This window comes from Pseudophryne corroboree, chromosome 2, assembly GCF_028390025.1.
Source record: "Pseudophryne corroboree isolate aPseCor3 chromosome 2, aPseCor3.hap2, whole genome shotgun sequence".
Classification (NCBI taxonomy): domain Eukaryota; kingdom Metazoa; phylum Chordata; class Amphibia; order Anura; family Myobatrachidae; genus Pseudophryne; species Pseudophryne corroboree.
Genome location: NC_086445.1, coordinates 586,938,924 through 586,957,293, shown reverse-complemented (window position 1 = coordinate 586,957,293; position 18,370 = coordinate 586,938,924). Strand labels below are relative to the sequence as shown.

Genomic DNA, 18,370 nt, shown 5'->3' with positions numbered 1-18,370 from the left:
GTACCACAAACAGCGTGGAATAATACCCCCTTTCCCTGTTGTAGGAGGGGTACCTTGATTATCACCTGCTGGGAATACAGCTTGTGAATGGCTTCCCATACCGCCTCCCTGTCGGAGGGAGACGTCGGTAAAGCAGACTTTAGGAAACGGCGAAGGGGAGACGTCTCGAATTCCAATTTGTACCCCTGAGATACCACCTGAAGGATCCAGGGGTCCACCTGTGAGTGAGCCCACTGCACGCTGAAATTTTTGAGACGGGCCCCCACCGTGCCTGAGTCCGCTTGTAAAGCCCCAGCGTCATGCTGAGGACTTGGCAGAAAACGGGAGAGGGCTTCTGTTCCTGGGAACTGGCTGTTTGCTGCAGCCTTTTTCCTCTCCCTCTGCCACGGGGCAGAAATGAGGAGCCTTTTGCCCGCTTGCCCTTATGGGGCCCAAAGGACTGCGCCTGATAATACGGCGTCTTATTATGTTGAGAGGCTACCTGGGGTAAAAATGTGGATTTCCCAGCCGTTGCCGTGGCCACCAGGTCTGTTAGACCTACCCCAAATAACTCCTCCCTTTTATAAGGCGATACTTCCATATGCCTTTTGAAATCAGCATCACCTGACCACTGTCTTGTCCATAACCCTCTTCTGGCAGAAATGGACAGCGCACTTACTCTTGATGCCAGTCGGCAAATATCCCTCTGTGCATCACGCATATATAGAAATGCATCTTTTAAATGTTCTATAGTCAGTAATATACTGTCCCTATCTAGGGTATCAATATTGTCAGTCAGGGAATCCGACCAAGCCACCCCAGCACTGCACATCCAGGCTGAGGCGATTGCTGGTCGCAGTATCACACCCGTGTGAGTGTATATACATTTTATTGCTTTCTGTCAGCAGGTTCCTTAAGGGCGGCCGTATCCGGGGACGGTAGTGCCACCTGTTTAGACAAGCGTGTGAGCGCTTTATTCACCCTAGGGGGTGTTTCCCAACGTGCCCTATCCTCTGGCGGGAAGGGGTATGATGCTAATAACTTTTTAGGAATTAACAGTTTTTATCGGGGGAAACCCACGCATCATCACACACTTCATTTAATTCCTCAGATGCAGGAAAAACTACAGGCAGTTTTTTCTCACCCAACATAATACCCTTTTTAGTGGTACTGGTATTATCAGAAATGTGTAAAAACATTTTCCATAGCCTCAATCATGTAACGTGTGGCCCTACTGGAAGTCACATTCGTCTCTTAATCGTCGACACTGGAGTCAGTATCCGTGTCGGCGTCTGTATCTGCCATCTGCGGTAACGGGCGTTTTAGAGCCCCTGATGGCTTTTGAGACCCCTGGACAGGCACAGGCTGAGTCGCCGGCTATCTCATGTCATCAATCTTTTGTAAAGAGCTGACACTGTCACATATTCCTTCCATAAGCTCATCCACTCAGGTGTCGACTCCCTAGGGGGTGACATCTCTGTTACAGGCAATTTCTCCGCCTCCACATCATTTTCCTCCTCATACATGTCGACACAACGTACCGACACACAGCACACACACAGGGAATGCTCTGATAGAGGACAGGACCCCACTAGCCCTTTGGGGAGACAGAGGGAGAGTATGCCAGCACACACCAGAGCGCTATATATATATATATATATATATATATACAGGGATAACCTTATATAAGTGTTTTTCCCCTTATAGCTGCTGTATTGTTATACTGCGCCTAATTAGTGCCCCCCTCTCTTTTTTAACCCCTTTCTGTAGTGTAGTAACTGCAGAGGAGAGCCAGGGAGCTTCCCTCCAACGGAGCTGTGAGAGAAAATGGCGCCAGTGTGCTGAGGAGATAGGCTCCGCCCCCTTCTCGGCGGCCTTTTCTCCCGTTTTTCTGTGGAATCTGGCAGGGGTTAAAATTCATCCATATAGCCCTGGGGGCTATATGTGATGTATTTTCGCCAGCCAAGGTGTTTTTATTGCTGCTCCGGGCGCCCCCCCCTAGCGCCCTGCACCCTCAGTGACCGAAGTGTGAAGTGTGCTGAGGAGCAATGGCGCACAGCTGCAGTGCTGTGCGCTACCTTGGTGAAGACAGGATGTCTTCTGCCGCCGATTTTCCGGACCTCTTCTTGCTTCTGGCTCTGTAAGGGGGCCGGCGGCGCGCGGCTCTGGGACCGGACTCCGAGGCTGGGCCTGTGTTCGGTCCCTCTGGAGCTAATGGTGTCCAGTAGCCTAAGAAGCCCAATCCACTCTGCACGCAGGTGAGTTCGCTTCTTCTCCCCTTAGTCCCTCGATGCAGTGAGCCTGTTGCCAGCAGGTCTCACTGAAAATAAAAAACCTAAAACTAAACTTTCACTAAGAAGCTCAGGAGAGCCCCTAGTGTGCACCCTTCTCGGCCGGGCACAAAAATCTAACTGAGGCTTGGAGGAGGGTCATAGGGGGAGGAGCCAGTGCACACCAGGTAGTCCTAAAGCTTTACTTTTGTGCCCAGTCTCCTGCGGAGCCGCTATTCCCCATGGTCCTTACAGAGTTCCCAGCATCCACTAGGACGTCAGAGAAATAATATTTTTAAAAATATATAAATAATACTTGTGCCTCCAAAATAGACAAACCAAGTACCTAATCCCTTCTAATATAAATAGATATGCTATGACCAATAAAAAACACACCAAAAAAAGCATGTTTTTACATTTTTTTTATTAGATTCCGCCAGCAAAGTGTGGCGGATTGAAAATGACGAATTTACTGTCTAAAAGCACTGTTGTCGAATTTCCAAACTTCAATTGAATATACTTTTGGCGAATTGCCGCATTTGTACCATTGCAGAAATGTCGAATTTGACAAATGTCGAATCTCAAAAAGTCGAATTTGGAAAGTCCGTTTTTTTGACGGAAAGTATTGAATTGCATTGTCGAATTTTTTTTTTTTTTCCGAAAATGTCCCGTTTTTCGACATTTTCGTGAATTCGACCTCAATTGCATATACCCCTATGACTTCTCCCTCAACAGGACCTGATGTATATGTTAGTTTATGATTTTTAAACAAAAAAGAACATATCTGATAATTTGTATAAAAGTTTGATGCTCTGCGCCTAGAACATTCCTCACAAATGGTACATTCAGGAAATCTGTATTACTTTCTATTTTGATGTGTATCTAACAATCCAATCCCAGAACACAATGGGTTAGTGAATATGGTGATTTTGTAATATGCGTGCAGTCTTTCTTGACTGCATCTCGTTAGCAGCTAGGTTCATTCTGTTTTTATATAACTGTGGGGGTAATTCAGACCTGATCACTGCTGTGGGTTTTCGCGCAGCGGGCGATCAGGTGTAAACTGCACATGCGTATGCACTGCCATGCGCAGGCGCGTCGCATGGGTACAAAGGGGATCGCCGTTCAGCGATGGGTTTGTGCTATGGGTCCGTTTGCACGGCGGATCACGCGGAAATTGACAGGAAGAAGGCATTTGTGGGTGGCAACTGACCGTTTTCAGGGAGTGTCTGGAAAAACGCAGGCGTGTCCATGCGTCTGCAGGGAGAGTTCCTGACGTCAATTCCAGTCCCGGACAGGCTGATGTGATCGCAGCGGCTGAGTAAGTCCTGGGCTGTGCAGAGACTGCACAAGATTTGTTTGTACAGCTCTACTACACAGGCGTTCGCACACTTGCATAGCTAAAACACATTCCCCCTGTAGGCGGTGACTATCTGATCGCAGCAGTGCAAAAATCGTCTGCTAGCGATCAGGTGTGAATTAGGCCCTGTGTTCATGTTGTGTGCAACTCTCTCACTGCTTGTGATACGTGTATTTATAGGACTATGGGACTGAATACTTGTGTTGTCTGTGCACACATTAGTAACAAAAGGGATATTTGTTTCATACTTAGGAGTCTATTTACTAAGCCGTGGATGGAGATAAAGTAGCTGGAGATAAAGCACAAGCCAATCGGCTCCTGTCATTTTTCAAACACAGTCTGTGACATGGCAGTTAGGAGCTGACTGGCTGGGACTTTATCTCCGCTGAATTTCTCCATCCAAGGCATAGTACATAGACCCCTTAATTACCACTGGTGTAAAGTACGGCATTGCTACCTTATTTCTGAGTAATGTACAGATTATTAATATTTTTATGATCATTTCTAGAATATATCAAATATTAAAGCCTCCATTCCATTTAAGATAAATTTATCATATCAATATACAAGGGTTGTTCAATAAGTAAGGTAACAAGACCTCTCACGTGTGTAATGTTATCTATTTCATTCTAATTTCCTTCCAGAGCAGGTAGACCATGCGCTGCCTTTGATAACGGCAGGGCAGACGTTCAAGATGAGCAGCAATCCGGCCGGCTAAGCACATCCACCTCAGGCAGTGCACCAAACCCAAGCCTGTTTCCATGACAGTGGAGAAGTTGCCCATGGCAGCCAATCAGCATTGAAGTTACATTTAGAATTTGCATACTATAAAATTATACAGAGCAGCTGATTGGTTGCCGTCTCACTTCTCTTCTCTTATCACTGCTTCATACATTTACTCCAGTGTGTGGTGGTGGTTTTTTTCTCTTCTGATTTGTTATCCTGTTGTTTCTAACCAAGTAAGAAACTGCTGAAGATTATGACTTATTGTCTTTTTTGCTGGCAGAGATAAATTAAAGCTCATCTCAATTGACGAGTTCATGGCTTTATTTAAAAAAAGTCAGCCTTAGCCCATCAACTTCATATATTTACCTTTGTAACATAAAATATATATGTTTAATATAAAGCATTTCAATTTTACGTTTATCACCCTGTTTTAATATGCAGTATGTACACAGGTAAGATTAACAATGTCTTACAATTGGAGGTCAGTTCACCAGGGGGATTTATTTCTTACAGAAACATGCCAAAGGACAGGAGCTGTTTAAGAAAGTATGCAGCCACTTGAACATTCTAGAGGAAGATTACTTTTGCCTTGCCATATGGGAGTCCCCATCCAGCAAGGTAAGAAAGGGACAAGGAGTAGCAGGGTTTAATATTTTGTTATATTGATTTATATCAAGCCTCTTTGAAGGGGTCATGAAGTTCTGCTTTTGTGGTCATAGTATTTTTCGCTCCTGTGTAAACAGTGATGCTCTGAGCAGCAGTTTCATTGTTAAATAATTATCTGGCGCTGCAGAAAACCAGTGTCCCTTAATTAGCTCCCACCAATACACCCCTTTCAGACTTCATTGTCCACCAGATTAATCTACACAGGATGAGCTTGCGAACGGTTGACCGCACTTCTGCAGCAGGCACAAAGGCCCTCCTGTCTCAATAGTTCTTGCTCTGCATTTCTCGGTAGACAATTGTGATTAACCGATAAGGGGTTCCTGGCACATCTTGTTTACAGCTACAGATCCGTGAAATGCAGAGAAATTGTTTTTATAGAGTTTTGGTCATTAAACCAACTTCACCAATTCAGCAATTTCAAGTAAGACACAGTTTACTTCTTCTGTTTGGGAATGATGGGAAATGGAGTGTTGCTGTGTTACATCACACTATGAAAAGTATCTTTTCACAAGCCCAGTTAAGTGTAAACTATTTATATTTCTAAGAGCCAAACTGGACAATGGCAGTTATCCAACAACAAGCTTCTTAATTTTTTGTTTTTTTCTACATCATGATTTCATTATAGATCATTGCTCTCTCTTCTGTTTTAGGTCTGGATCGATCCTCTCAAGGAGATCAAGAAACAGGTGCATGGTGAGTGCAGATGACTTTGTTTAAAGATACACGACCACCATGAAAATTATTTCTCTATCGTCCTTGTGGATGCTGGGGTTCCTGAAAGGACCATGGGGAATAGCGGCTCCGCAGGAGACAGGGCACAAAAAGTAAAGCTTTCCGATCAGGTGGTGTGCACTGGCTCCTCCCCCTATGACCCTCCTCCAGACTCCAGTTAGATTTTTGTGCCCGGCCGAGAAGGGTGCAATCTAGGTGGCTCTCCTAAAGAGCTGCTTAGAGAAAGTTTAGCTTAGGTTTTTTATTTTACAGTGAGTCCTGCTGGCAACAGGATCACTGCAACGAGGGACTTAGGGGAGAAGGAGTGAACTCACCTGCGTGCAGGATGGATTGGCTTCTTGGCTACTGGACATCAGCTCCAGAGGGACGATCACAGGTACAGCCTGGATGGTCACCGGAGCCGCGCCGCCGGCCCCCTTGCAGATGCTGAAGTAAGAAGAGGTCCAGAATCGGCGGCTGAAGACTCCTGCAGTCTTCTAAAGGTAGCGCACAGCACTGCAGCTGTGCGCCATTTTCCTCTCAGCACACTTCACACGGCAGTCACTGAGGGTGCAGGGCGCTGGGAGGGGGGCGCCCTGGGAGGCAAATGAAAACCTTTTTTGGCGAAAAATACCTCACATATAGCCCCCAGAGGCTATATGGAGATATTTAACCCCTGCCAAGATTCACTAAATAGCGGGAGACGAGCCCGCCGAAAAAGGGGCGGGGCCTATCTCCTCAGCACACAGCGCCATTTTCTCTCACAGAAAGCCTGGAGAGAAGGCTCCCAGGCTCTCCCCTGCACTGCACTACAGAAACAGGGTTAAAACAGAGAGGGGGGGCACTGATTTTGGCGATATTGAGATATATATAAAGATGCTATAAGGGAAAACACTTATATAAGGTTGTCCCTATATAATTATAGCGTTTTGGTGTGTGCTGGCAAACTCTCCCTCTGTCTCCCCAAAGGGCTAGTGTGGGTCCTGTCCTCTGTCAGAGCATTCCCGGTGTGTGTGCTGTGTGTCGGTACGTGTGTGTCGACATGTATGAGGACGATGTTGGTGAGGAGGCGGAGAAATTGCCTGTAATGGTGATGTCACTCTCTAGGGAGTCGACACCGGAATGGATGGCTTATTTAGGGAATTACGTGAGAATGTCAACACGCTGCAAGGTCGGTTGACGACGTGAGACGGCCGACAAACTATTAGTACCGGTCCAGGCGTCTCAGAAACACCGTCAGGGGCGTTAAAAACGCCCATTTACCTCAGTCGGTCGACACAGACACAGACACGGACACTGAATCCAGTGTCGACGGTGAATAAACAAACGTATTTCTCATTAGGGCCACACGTTAAGGGCAATGAAGGAGGTGTTGCATATTTCTGATACTACAAGTACCACAAAAAAGGGTATTATGTGGGAGTGAAAAAACTACCTGTAGTTTTTCCTGAATCAGATAAAATAAAATGAAGTGTGTGATGATGCGTGGGGTTACCCCGATAGCAAATATTGGCGTTATACCCTTTCCCGCCAGAAATTAGGGCGCGTTGGGAAACACCCCTTAGGGTGATAAGGCGCTCACACGCTTATCAAGTGGCGTTACCGTCTCCAGATACGGCCGCCCTCAAGGAGCCAGCTGATAGGAAGCTGGAAAGATATCCTAAAAAGTATATACACACATACGGTGGTTATACTGCGACCAGCGATCGCCATCAGCCTGGAGATGCAGTGCTGGGTTGGCTTGGTCGGATTCCCTGACTGAAAATATTTTATTCATATAGAGCATTTAATAGGATGCATTCTATATATATGTACGTGAGATGCACAGAGGGATATTTGCTCTCTGGCATCAAGATAAGTACGTTGTCCATATCACCCAGAAGATGTCATGGACACGACAGTGGTCAGGTGATACAGATCCCATACGGCACATGGAAGTATTGCCGTATAAAGGGAAGGAGTTAGTTGGGGTCGGTCCATCGGACCTGGGGACCACGGCAACAGCTGGGAAATCCAACCTTTTTACCCCAAGTTACATCTCAGCTGAAAAAGACACCGTCTTTTCAGCCTCAATCCTTCCTTTCCCATGAGGGCATGCAGGCAAAAGGCCAGTCATATCTGCCCAGACATAGAGGTAAGGGAAGTAGACTGCAGCAGGCAGCCCCTTCCCAGGAAAAGAAGCCCTCCACCGCGTCTGCCAAGTCCTCAGCATGACGCTGGGGCCATGCAAGCGGACTCAAGGTGGGGGGGTAGTCTCAAGAGTCTCAGCGCGCAGTGGGATCACTCGCAGGTTGACCCCTAGATAGTACAAGTATTATCCCAGGGGTACAGATTGGAGAGTCGAGACATCTTCTCCTCGCAGGTTTCTGAAGTCTGCTTTACCAACGGCTCCCTCCGACAGGGAGGCAGCATTGGAAACAATTCACAAGCTGTATATCCAGCAGGTGATAATCAAAGTACCCCTCCTACAACAAGGAAAAGGGTATTATTTTTCCACACTATATTGTGGTACTGACGCCAGACGGCTTGGTGAGACATAGTCTAAACTGAAATCTTTGAACACTTACATAAAAGGTTCAAATCGAGATGGAGTCACTCAGAGCAGTGATAGCGAACCGGAAAAAAGGGGACTATATGGTGTCCCTGGACATCAAGGATTACCTCCATGTCCAAATTTGCCCTTCTCAACAAGGGTACCTCTGGTTCGTGGTACAGAACTGTCAATATCAGTTTCAGACGATGCCGTTTGAATTATCCACGGCACCCCGGGCCTTTTACCAAGGTAATGGCCGAAAAGATGTTTCTTCAAAGAAAAAAGGCATCTAAATTATCCCTTACTTGGACGATATCCTGAAAAGGGCAAGGTCCAGAGAACAGTTGGAGGTCGGAAGAGCACTATCTAAAGTAGTTCTACGACAGCACGACTGGATTCTAAATATTCCAAGAATCGCAGCTGTTTTCCGACGATACGTCTGCTGTTCCTAGGAATGATTCTGGGCATAGTCCAGAAAAAGGTGTTCCTCCGGGAGGAAAAAGCCAAGGAGTTATTCGACCTAGTCAGAAACCTCCTAAAACCAGGCCAAGTATCAGTGCATCAATGCACAGGAGTCCTGGGAAAAATGGTGGCTTCTTACGAAGCGATTCCATTCGGCAGATCTCAGGGGATTTGCTGGACGAATGGTCCGGATCGCATTTTCAGATGCATCAGCGGATAATCCTGTCTCCAAGGACAAGGGTGTCTCTTCTGTGGGGGCTGCAGAGTGCTCATCTTTTAGAGGGCAGCACACTCAGCATTCAGGACTGTGTTCTGGGGACCACGGATACCAGCCTGAGAGGCTGGGGAGTAGTCACACAGGGAAAAAATTTCCAAGGAAGTGTGGTCAAGTCTGGAGACTTCTCTCCACATGAATATACTGGAGCTAAGGGCAATTTACAATGCTCTGAGCCTAGGAAGACTCCTGCTTCAAAGTCAACCGGTGCTGATCCAGTAGGACATCATCATGGCGGTCGCCCACGTTATCAGACGGGGCGACACAAGAAGCAGGAGGGCAATGACAGCAAGGATTCTTCGCTGGGCGGAAAATCATGTGATAACACTGTCAGCAGTGTTCATTCCGGGAGTGGGCAACTGGGAAGATTTCCTCAGCATAAATGAATTCCACCCGGAAAAGTGGAAACTTAATCTGGAAGTTTCCACATGATTGTAAACCGTTGGGAAAGACCAAAGGTGGTTATGATGGCGTCCCACCTGAAGCGCCAGGTCAAGAGACACTCCGGCAATAGCTGGGACGCTCTGGTAACACCGTCGGTGTACCAGTCGGTGTATGTGTTCCATCCTCTGCTTTTCATACCCAATGTATTGAAAATGATAGGAAGGAGAGGAGTAAGAACTATACTCGTGGCTCCGGTTTGGCCAAGAAGGACTTGGTTCCCGGAACTTCAAGAGATACTAAGAAGGGTCTTGATTCGGCAAGAACCGTGTCTGTTCCGGGACTTACCGCAGCTGCGTTGACGCCAAGGCGGGTGAACGCCGGATCCTAAGGGAAAGAGGCATTCCGGAAGAGGTCATCCCTACCCTGGTCAGAGCCAGGAAGGAGGTGACCGCACAACATTATCACCACTTAGGTGAAAATATGTGCCAGGGTGTGAGTCCAGGAAGGCTCCACGGAAGAATTTCAACTAGGTTGATTTCTACATTTCCTGCAAACAGGAGTGTCTATGGGTCTCAAATTGGGTCCATTAAGGTTCAAATTTCGGCCTGTTGATTTTCTTCCAGAAAGAAATTGGCTTCAGTTCCTGAAGTCCAGAAGTTGTTAAGGGAGTACTGCATATACAGCCCCTTTGATGTCTCCAGTGGCACTGGGCGATCTCAACGTAGTTTTGGGATTCCTAAAAAATCACATTGGTTTAAACAACTCAAATCTGTGGATTTGATATATCTCACATGGAAAATGACCATGCTGTTGGTCCTGGCCTCGGCCAGGCGAGTGTCAGAATTGGCGGCTTTATCTCACAAAGCCATATCTGATTGTCCATTCGGACAGAGCAAAGCTGCGGACTCGTCCCCAGTTTCTCCTTAAGGTGGTGTCAGCGTTTCACCTGAACCAGCTTATTGTGGTACCTGCGGCTACTAGGGACTTGGAGGACTCCAAGTTGCTGGATGTTATCAGGGCCCTGAAAATATAGTTTCCAGGTTGGCTGGAGTCAGGAAATCTGACTTGCTGTTTATCCTGTATGCACCCAACAATGCTGGGTGCTTCTGCTTCTAAGCAGTCGATTGCTCGTGGGATTGGTAGCACAATTCAACTTGCACATTCTGTGGCAGGCCTGCCACAGTCTAAATCTGTTAAGGCCCATTCCACAAGGAAGGTGGGCTCATCTTGGGCGGCTGCCCGAGGGGTCTCGGCATTACAACTTTGCCGAGCAGCTACGTGGTCGGGGGAGAACACGTTTGTAAAATTCTACAAATTTGATACCCTGGCAAATGAGGACCTGGAGTTCTCTCATTCGGTGCTGCAGAGTCATCCGCACTCTCCCGCCCGTTTGGGAGCTTTGGTATAATCCCCATGGTCCTTTCAGGAACCCCAGCATCCACAAGGACGATAGAGAAAATAAGAATTTACTTACCGATAATTCTATTTCTCGGAGTCCGTAGTGGATGCTGGGCGCCCATCCCAAGTGCGGATTATCTGCAATACTTGTACATAGTTATTGCTAACTAAATCGGGTTATTGTTGTTGTGAGCCATCTTTTCAGAGGCTCCGCTGTTATCATACTGTTAACTGGGTTCAGATCACAGGTTGTACAGTGTGATTGGTGTGGCTGGTATGAGTCTTACCCGGGATTCAAAATTCCTCCCTTATTGTGTACGCTCGTCCGGGCACAGTACCTAACTGGAGTCTGGAGGAGGGTCATAGGGGGAGGAGCCAGTGCACACCACCTGATCGGAAAGCTTTACTTTTTGTGCCCTGTCTCCTGCGGAGCCGCTATTCCCCATGGTCCTTTCAGGAACCCCAGCATCCACTACGGACTCCGAGAAATAGAATTATCGGTAAGTAAATTCTTATTTTTCCAAATATATACCCACACACAAAAGTAAATAGTGGCGTTAGTAGTATTTTAGGGCACTTTTTCATTTGAAGACCACTCACACCACCAGGGACAAGGATTGTGGAATACACTGACATGTAGACCCTTTCTAACAAATAATATTGGGTTTTGGATACCATAATTGATGGACACAGGATAGAGTTCCATAGGAATGCAAAGGGAATTAACTATGGCCCTCATTCCGAGATGATCGTAGCTGTGCTAAATTTAGCATAGCTACGATCATTCACACTGACCTGCCCCGCATGTCAGTGCCGCCCCCCCCCCCCCCCCCCCGCAGAAGTGTAAAGGCATCGCACAGCGGCGATGCCTTTGCACTTCAAGAGTAGCTCCCGACCAGCGCAGCTTTAGCGTGCTGGGCAGGAGCTACTCGTCGCTCCCCGGCTCGCAGCGGCTGCGTATGATGTCACGCAGCCACTGTGGGCCGGACCACGCCCACAAAACGGCGGCCAAACGCAGCCGTTCCGCCACCTCCCGTCCAGCGACCGCCTCTGCCTGTCAATCAGGCAGAGGCAATCGCAGCCCAGCTATGGCCTTCGGCCGTCTGGCATGTGCCGGCGCACCACGGCACCGGCGCATGCGCAGTGGGTCGGCTGCGATAAAAAGCAGCGAGCCGGTCAGAATGACCCCCTATATACAGTACAATATGTAAGCAAGCTCAGCGCCGTTAAAGGCTTTGTATGAAAGTCTGCAGACTGATAAAGGCCCAAGTAATTTTCCTACATGCTTCATATCAGAAGGACAAAGGATAATTTTTTTTCCAGACTGCTCTGTGTCCTAAAATTCTCTGAACTTTATTGCACAATTCTGGAGAATTAAGTTTGTCAGTGTCAGACAGCTAGACATTTCCCATGGAATTAGTGACTTCAAACCTTACAACAATCAGAAAAAGATTTTCGAACATACATAAAGCAGACATTTACTTTCATGTCCTTGTGGCATTTCAGCATAGGAACTTCCTCAGATTCTGAATCATGAGACAACGGTTCAAGTTTACCTGGCTGCCTGGCGGCGTTTTCAAGAAACTTTTAAAATTTGCTGGTGACACTGGTGGTCGAATAAGAAAACAGTGGTCCAAGATATGTCAATATTTGGACAGCTAATAGGAAGATACTGCCTGGCTTGTGAAATGGACAATAAGTCAACTCATCCAATCACAGAAAGTAGAAGTCATGGGTGTGCAGAAAATACCTTTAAAACAAAGTAACATGGTCAAAGAAAGATGTGACAGATTAAATACAGATCCATCAGAGGACATTAGTAGTGCGTGAATGGACTGCAGTTGTTGGGAATGTTTTTCTCCACCATAGGGATGATTTACTGGGCAGGGTGGCACTTGCGCACTCTTTGATCCTATGGGATCACAGTCGGGCATCTCTGACTTGCCACATTAGATTATCAAGGACTACTAAAAAATCTCTCACCTTGTGGAAAAATCTAAAACCAAAGATAGAGGGCTATAGGCTGGTAAATTTTCTTCAATAATAACGATGGTTCAAGGTACCTAGTCATGGGGAGAAAAAAGTAAGTCACAGAAATGTACTGGCAATGGCAGCAGTATGGAAAGCAATTCATTATTTTCATCAGTAGTCACTGGGAAAGCACCCAGGGCTTTCACAGCCAAGAAGATGTTGTGGGTTTCATAAATCGCCAGGGAAGGATCAGCCTTAAAATGATGATAGTTGACGTAGCAAAGCTGATTTCCTGGGAAATCCAAAGACCTTTCAGCATTCGATGCTGCAGGCAAGGTGTGGACATATCGATTACCTAAGTCAGAAACAAATTATTCCAGGGAAACGGTCTCTATATTAGAAAGTACTCCAGCTGCATATATGGTGACTAGACCAGATGCTTAAGTATGCAGATTCTTATCTCGACCGAAGGAGTGGATATACTGTATTGTCCATCCCATAGTGGTTTCAGCTAGCCTATATTGTCTCCATTCCTCTCATTCCTCACATGCTATGTAAGATCATATAAAAAAGAAACGAGTAATACTTCTATTTTGGCTGCAGTGTCCATGGTTCTCAGTAGCTTGGGAAATGCTTCAGAAGAGACTGTGGTCTCTACAATATGTCTTTATGCAAATTTATTCCGCCATGGTCCAGTATTTTATCCAAACATAGCAGCCTCTATGAAAATTGTAAAGGGGCCTGTTTTAAGACAAATGAGTATAAGAATCGGATTACTATGCTCTTGCAGGCAAAATAACTCTGTAGTGTATCAGATAGAAACATAGAAACATAGAATTTGACGGCAGATAAGAACCACTTGGCCCATCTAGTCTGCCCCTTTTTTATTTTATCCTTTAGGCAATCTCAACCCTTTTTTAACCTTGATTCTTTGTAAGGATATTCATATGCCTGTCCCAAGCATGTTTAAATTGCCCTACAGTCTTAGCCTCAACCACCTCTGATGGGAGGCTATTCCACTTATCCACTACCCTTTCTGTGAAGTAATTTTTCCTTAAATTTCCCCTGAACCTCCCCCCCTCCAGTCTCAATGTATGCCCTCGAGTTCTAATACTTCTTTTCCTTTGAAGAATGTTTCCCTCCTGAACTTTGTTAAGACCCTTTATATATTTGAAAGTTTCTATCATGTCTCCCCTTTCCCTTCTCTCCTCCAAACTATACATGTTAAGATCTTTTAGCCTTTCCGGGTAAGTTTTGTGATGTAGGCCATGCACCATTTTAGTTGCCCTTCTTTGTACACTCTCTAATGTATTTATATCCTTCTGGAGATAGGGTCTCCAGAACTGGACACAGTATTCCAGATGGGGCCGTACCAATGACCTATACAGTGGCATTATCACTTCTTTTTTCCTGCTACTGATTCCTCTCCCTATGCAACCAAGCATCTGACTTGCCTTTCTCATTGCTTTGATGCATTGCTTTCCTGCCTTCAAGTCACTTGAAATAGTGACTCCTAAATCTCTTTCCTCCTCAGTCGTTTCCATTATAGTACCCTTGATACTATACTTAGCCTTTGGGTTTTTGAGACCCAAGTGCATGATTTTGCATTTTTTAGCATTAAACTGTAGTTGCCACGTTCTTGACCATTTCTCAAGCCTACCTAGGTCATTAATCATTTGTTTGACCCCTCCCGGTGTGTCTACCCTGTTGCATATCTTTGTATCATCTGCAAAAAGGCATATCTTCCCTTCAATACCATCTGCAATGTCACCAACAAAGATATTAAAGAGAACTGGAACAAGTACAGATCCCTGGGGTACTCCACTGGTAACATTTCCCTCCATAGATTGCACTCTATTAACTACGACTGTCTGTTTCCTATCCTGCAACCAGGTTCTTATCCATTTAACTGATTTATAATCCACCCCCAGGCTTTCAAGTTTATTTAGCAGTCTGCGATGTGGGACAGTGTCAAATGCCTTACTAAAGTCTAGATATGCTACATCTACAGCTCCCCCTTGATCTATTATTTTCATCACAGAGTCAAAAAAGTCAATAAGATTTGTTTGGCATGATCTCCCACCAGTAAATCCATGCTGTTTTGGATCCTGTAAGTTGTTTGATTTAAGATATTCCACTACTCTTTCTTTTAATAGTTTTTCCATTACTTTCCCTACTACTGATGTAAGGCTTACTGGTCTGTAGTTACTTGCTTCTTCCTTGCTTCCACTTTTGTGCAGTGGAACTACATTTGCTCTTTTCCAGTCCTCTGGAATAGCACCTGTATTTAGTGACTGGTTAAATAATTCTGTTAAAGGTGTAACCAGCACATCTTTTAGCTCTTTGAGTATCCTTGGGTGTATCCCATCTGGTCCCATTGATTTATCCACTTTTAGTTTTGAAAGTTCTGTTAGGACCTTCTCCTCTGTAAATGTATTTTCATCTACCTTATTTTTATGAATGTCCTTGCAATTTAACTGTGGCCCCATCCCTTCTTCTGTAGTAAATACTGAGCAAAAATAATTATTTAGGTGATCTGCTATTGCCTTGTCTCCCTCCACCAAATGCCCACTCTCTGTCTTAAGTCTTATTATTCCTCCATTTGATTTTCTCCTTTCACTTATATACTTAAAAAAAGTTTTGCTCCCTTTATCTACTGACTGGGCCATTTTCTCCTCAGCTTCTGCCTTTGCACATCTGATCACTTTCTTAGCATCCTTCCGTCTGTCCAGATACACCTCTTTGTCGTTATTATTTTGAGTCTGTTTGTATTTCCTAAAAGCCATCTTTTTCGCTTTCACACTAGTTGATACTATTTTTGTGAACCACACTGGCTTCCTTTTCCTGGTGCTTTTCCTAACCATTTTGATACAAAGGTCGGTTGCACTTAGTAATGCACTTTTCATTTTTTTCCACCTCTCCTGCACTCCTTCCAAGTTCCTCCAGTCTGCCAATGAATCACTTAAACATCTCCCCATTTTTGCAAAGTCTGCATTTCTAAAATCCAACACCTTTGTTTTTGTGTGAGAGGAGTTGGATCCTGTCTTTATACGAAACCATACTGCTTGATGATCACTGGATCCCAGGTGCTCACCCACATATATATCAGATATCCTATCACCATTTGTAAGAATTAGATCTAATATTGAGTCTTTGCGAGTGGGCTCCCTCACCAATTGCTTGAGAGATGCTCCCTGTAAGGAATGTAGAAATTTGCCACTTGTAGCTGAACTTGCAAAAGACCCCTCCCAATTTACATCAGGTAAATTAAAGTCTCCCATGATTATGACTTCTCCCTTAAAAGCCATTTTAGAGATGTCCAACAATAGGTTCCTGTCCAAATCCTGCCCCTGGCCTGGTGGTCTATAGATCACCCCAATGCGAATAATGTCCTTCCCAGTTTCTATGGTGACCCAAAGGGCCTCAGTTTTGGCTTCAATATTTTGTATTAAAGTAGCATTTATGCTTTTTTTCACATACATTGCTACCCCTCCTCCTATTCTTCCTATTCTATCTTTCCTAAATAAATTGTATCCTGGTATAGCTAAGTCCCAGTCATGATTCTCATTGCACCAAGACTCTGTAATTGCCACAAAATCCAGGTTATCCCTTGTCATTATCGCAATTAGCTCTGGAATTTTGTCTCCTAAGCTCCTAGCATTTGCAGACATAGCTTTAAGAATTTTTTCTGTGCATTTGTTAGTAGTAGCCATGTCCAGAGCGTACAAAATAAATGACAAGTTTAAAGTTGAAATTACCTGTTTAGGGATGTTGCTCAGTATTTATGTTTCTAAAAATTGAATACTTAAGGATGAATTCAGTTTGCGACAAATCCATTCGCCCAGCTGAACCAGTGAGGCAATATCGACGCTGTACTGCAGCCCAATCCCACACAAAAGTGTTTGCTGCCCCATAGGGTAGTGAGCACTTTTGTGCAAATTTGGCGTCTGGCCGGGTGAAGGGTGTGAGATGGGATGCCGTTGCCAGCGCTTAAATGTTACGGCATTTCGCACCCTTCTCCTGGAATTAAATTCCTCCTTCCCGGGTGTGAATTTTAGAAAAATCAAATTAAACAAATCCAACCACACAAACTGTATCCAGGACAGAGGTGTGCATGAAAACTTGTGATGTTATGCCTACCGTAATCGGCAAATTTGTGCACTGCCAAACACCTTGTAATGTTAGGTGGTATAATTGAATTAACCCCTAAATTGGTAAATAAAAAAACAAGAAACTTGCCTTTATTTTAGGCAGTACTGATATATTACATCAAAATCACTACCACAGTGGATCACTAATGTATTTGTGTTAATTCAACTGTCCCCAGTCCTCTGCCAGAATAGAACCATGCAACTACTAATGGGATAACCAGAGCATTGATTAGTTTAGCTTAAGATCTGGGTAAAACTTGACAAGATAAACTTTAGTTGCTAAGGAACAGTTTCTGATCACACAGGGTCATATGCCACAACAGTGTGCTGCAAAGTCACTGACCCTAAATAACTGCAGGTACAGGAAAGGATTTTGTCAAAATCTAAATGTAAAATGCAGCGGAATACGATGGCGCTATATAAAGGTTAATAAACATTAGGAGCCTGGAAAACAGCAATACACCTAGTTCAGAAAGGGTTCACTACGATATGCCGGCGGTCGGGCTCCCGGCGACCAGCATACCGGCCCCGGGAGCCCGACGGGTCAGTGACTTTGCAGCACACTGTTGTGGCATATGACCCTGTGTGATCTGCTTTATTGTTCCAAAGTGTGTTGACCTTTGTTAAAATGTTTGTGAAATAACCATCATGCTCTTTGTAGACCTGTGCGTTTGTGGCCATATTTAGAAAAAAGATTGTCTATCTTCGTAGTTGTGTTCTCATTTTTGGGCTTTGTAATCTGCATGATGCAGCTTAGTGATGAGGAGTGGGAGGGAGTGTATAAACCTCTGTGGAAATGGTGAGCTGAGAGGGAGCGGACAGCACTGATCCCCTTCCAGATGGCCCAATGGCCTCCTGATTTAAGCCTCTTTAGCTGATCAGCCGTCCGTGTTGTGTTGTTACAAGATGAGTTTTCACCGTAAGCTGGTCTCTTTAAGCTGGTCTGTTTTCCCTTTAGTTCTATCTCTCCCCGCTCCCATTCCCCTCCCACCACCGGCCCTTTGTTTTGCAATACATAGTGATATTCTTCTTTACATATCAGTTGCCACACCTTTCCAAGATGAAAGAACTGTTGCTTTTGTGTAGATGTGTTTTGTCTGACAATATTTTATACTTTGCTGATTTGTATTTTATATTGTAATAACTAGTTTAATACACATGTGGTGATGATATGTATAAACTTGCATATCTGTGTAAGAGTGATTTTTGATGTCACTCTTAATTGGTGAGTTCAGATGGCGTAACTTCAGTATTAGGTAAATTATGTAGTGACTTTTATACTGGTTAGCAAATGCCTCTACCACATTGATTTACTTGCCAAATTTATTTGACCAGAACCACTTTATTTCAGAATGGTGCACTGTTGATCTATTTGACAAGGAAATGGGGGGGTATTCAATTAGCTGTGGGGCTTACCTCGCAACTGATTGCCGGCAAAAATCCCTGAGGCATGGTGAAAGACTAATCAATTAAATAGGCTCTTTC

General features: G+C 45.0%; 1 protein-coding gene across 15 annotated transcripts in view; it reads left to right on the top strand.

Moving 5' to 3' along the window:
* The window catches only part of LOC135037197 (protein 4.1-like), a 388,175-nt gene that overhangs the window by 199,770 nt on the left and 170,035 nt on the right, over positions 1-18,370 (top strand). For all 15 annotated transcript variants that reach the window (XM_063954534.1, XM_063954533.1, XM_063954544.1 and 12 more), the window contains exons 4-5: positions 4,849-4,953; positions 5,652-5,694. In XM_063954534.1, the coding sequence (XP_063810604.1) occupies positions 4,849-4,953; positions 5,652-5,694 (148 nt within the window). The remainder of the gene's footprint in view (positions 1-4,848; positions 4,954-5,651; positions 5,695-18,370) is intronic.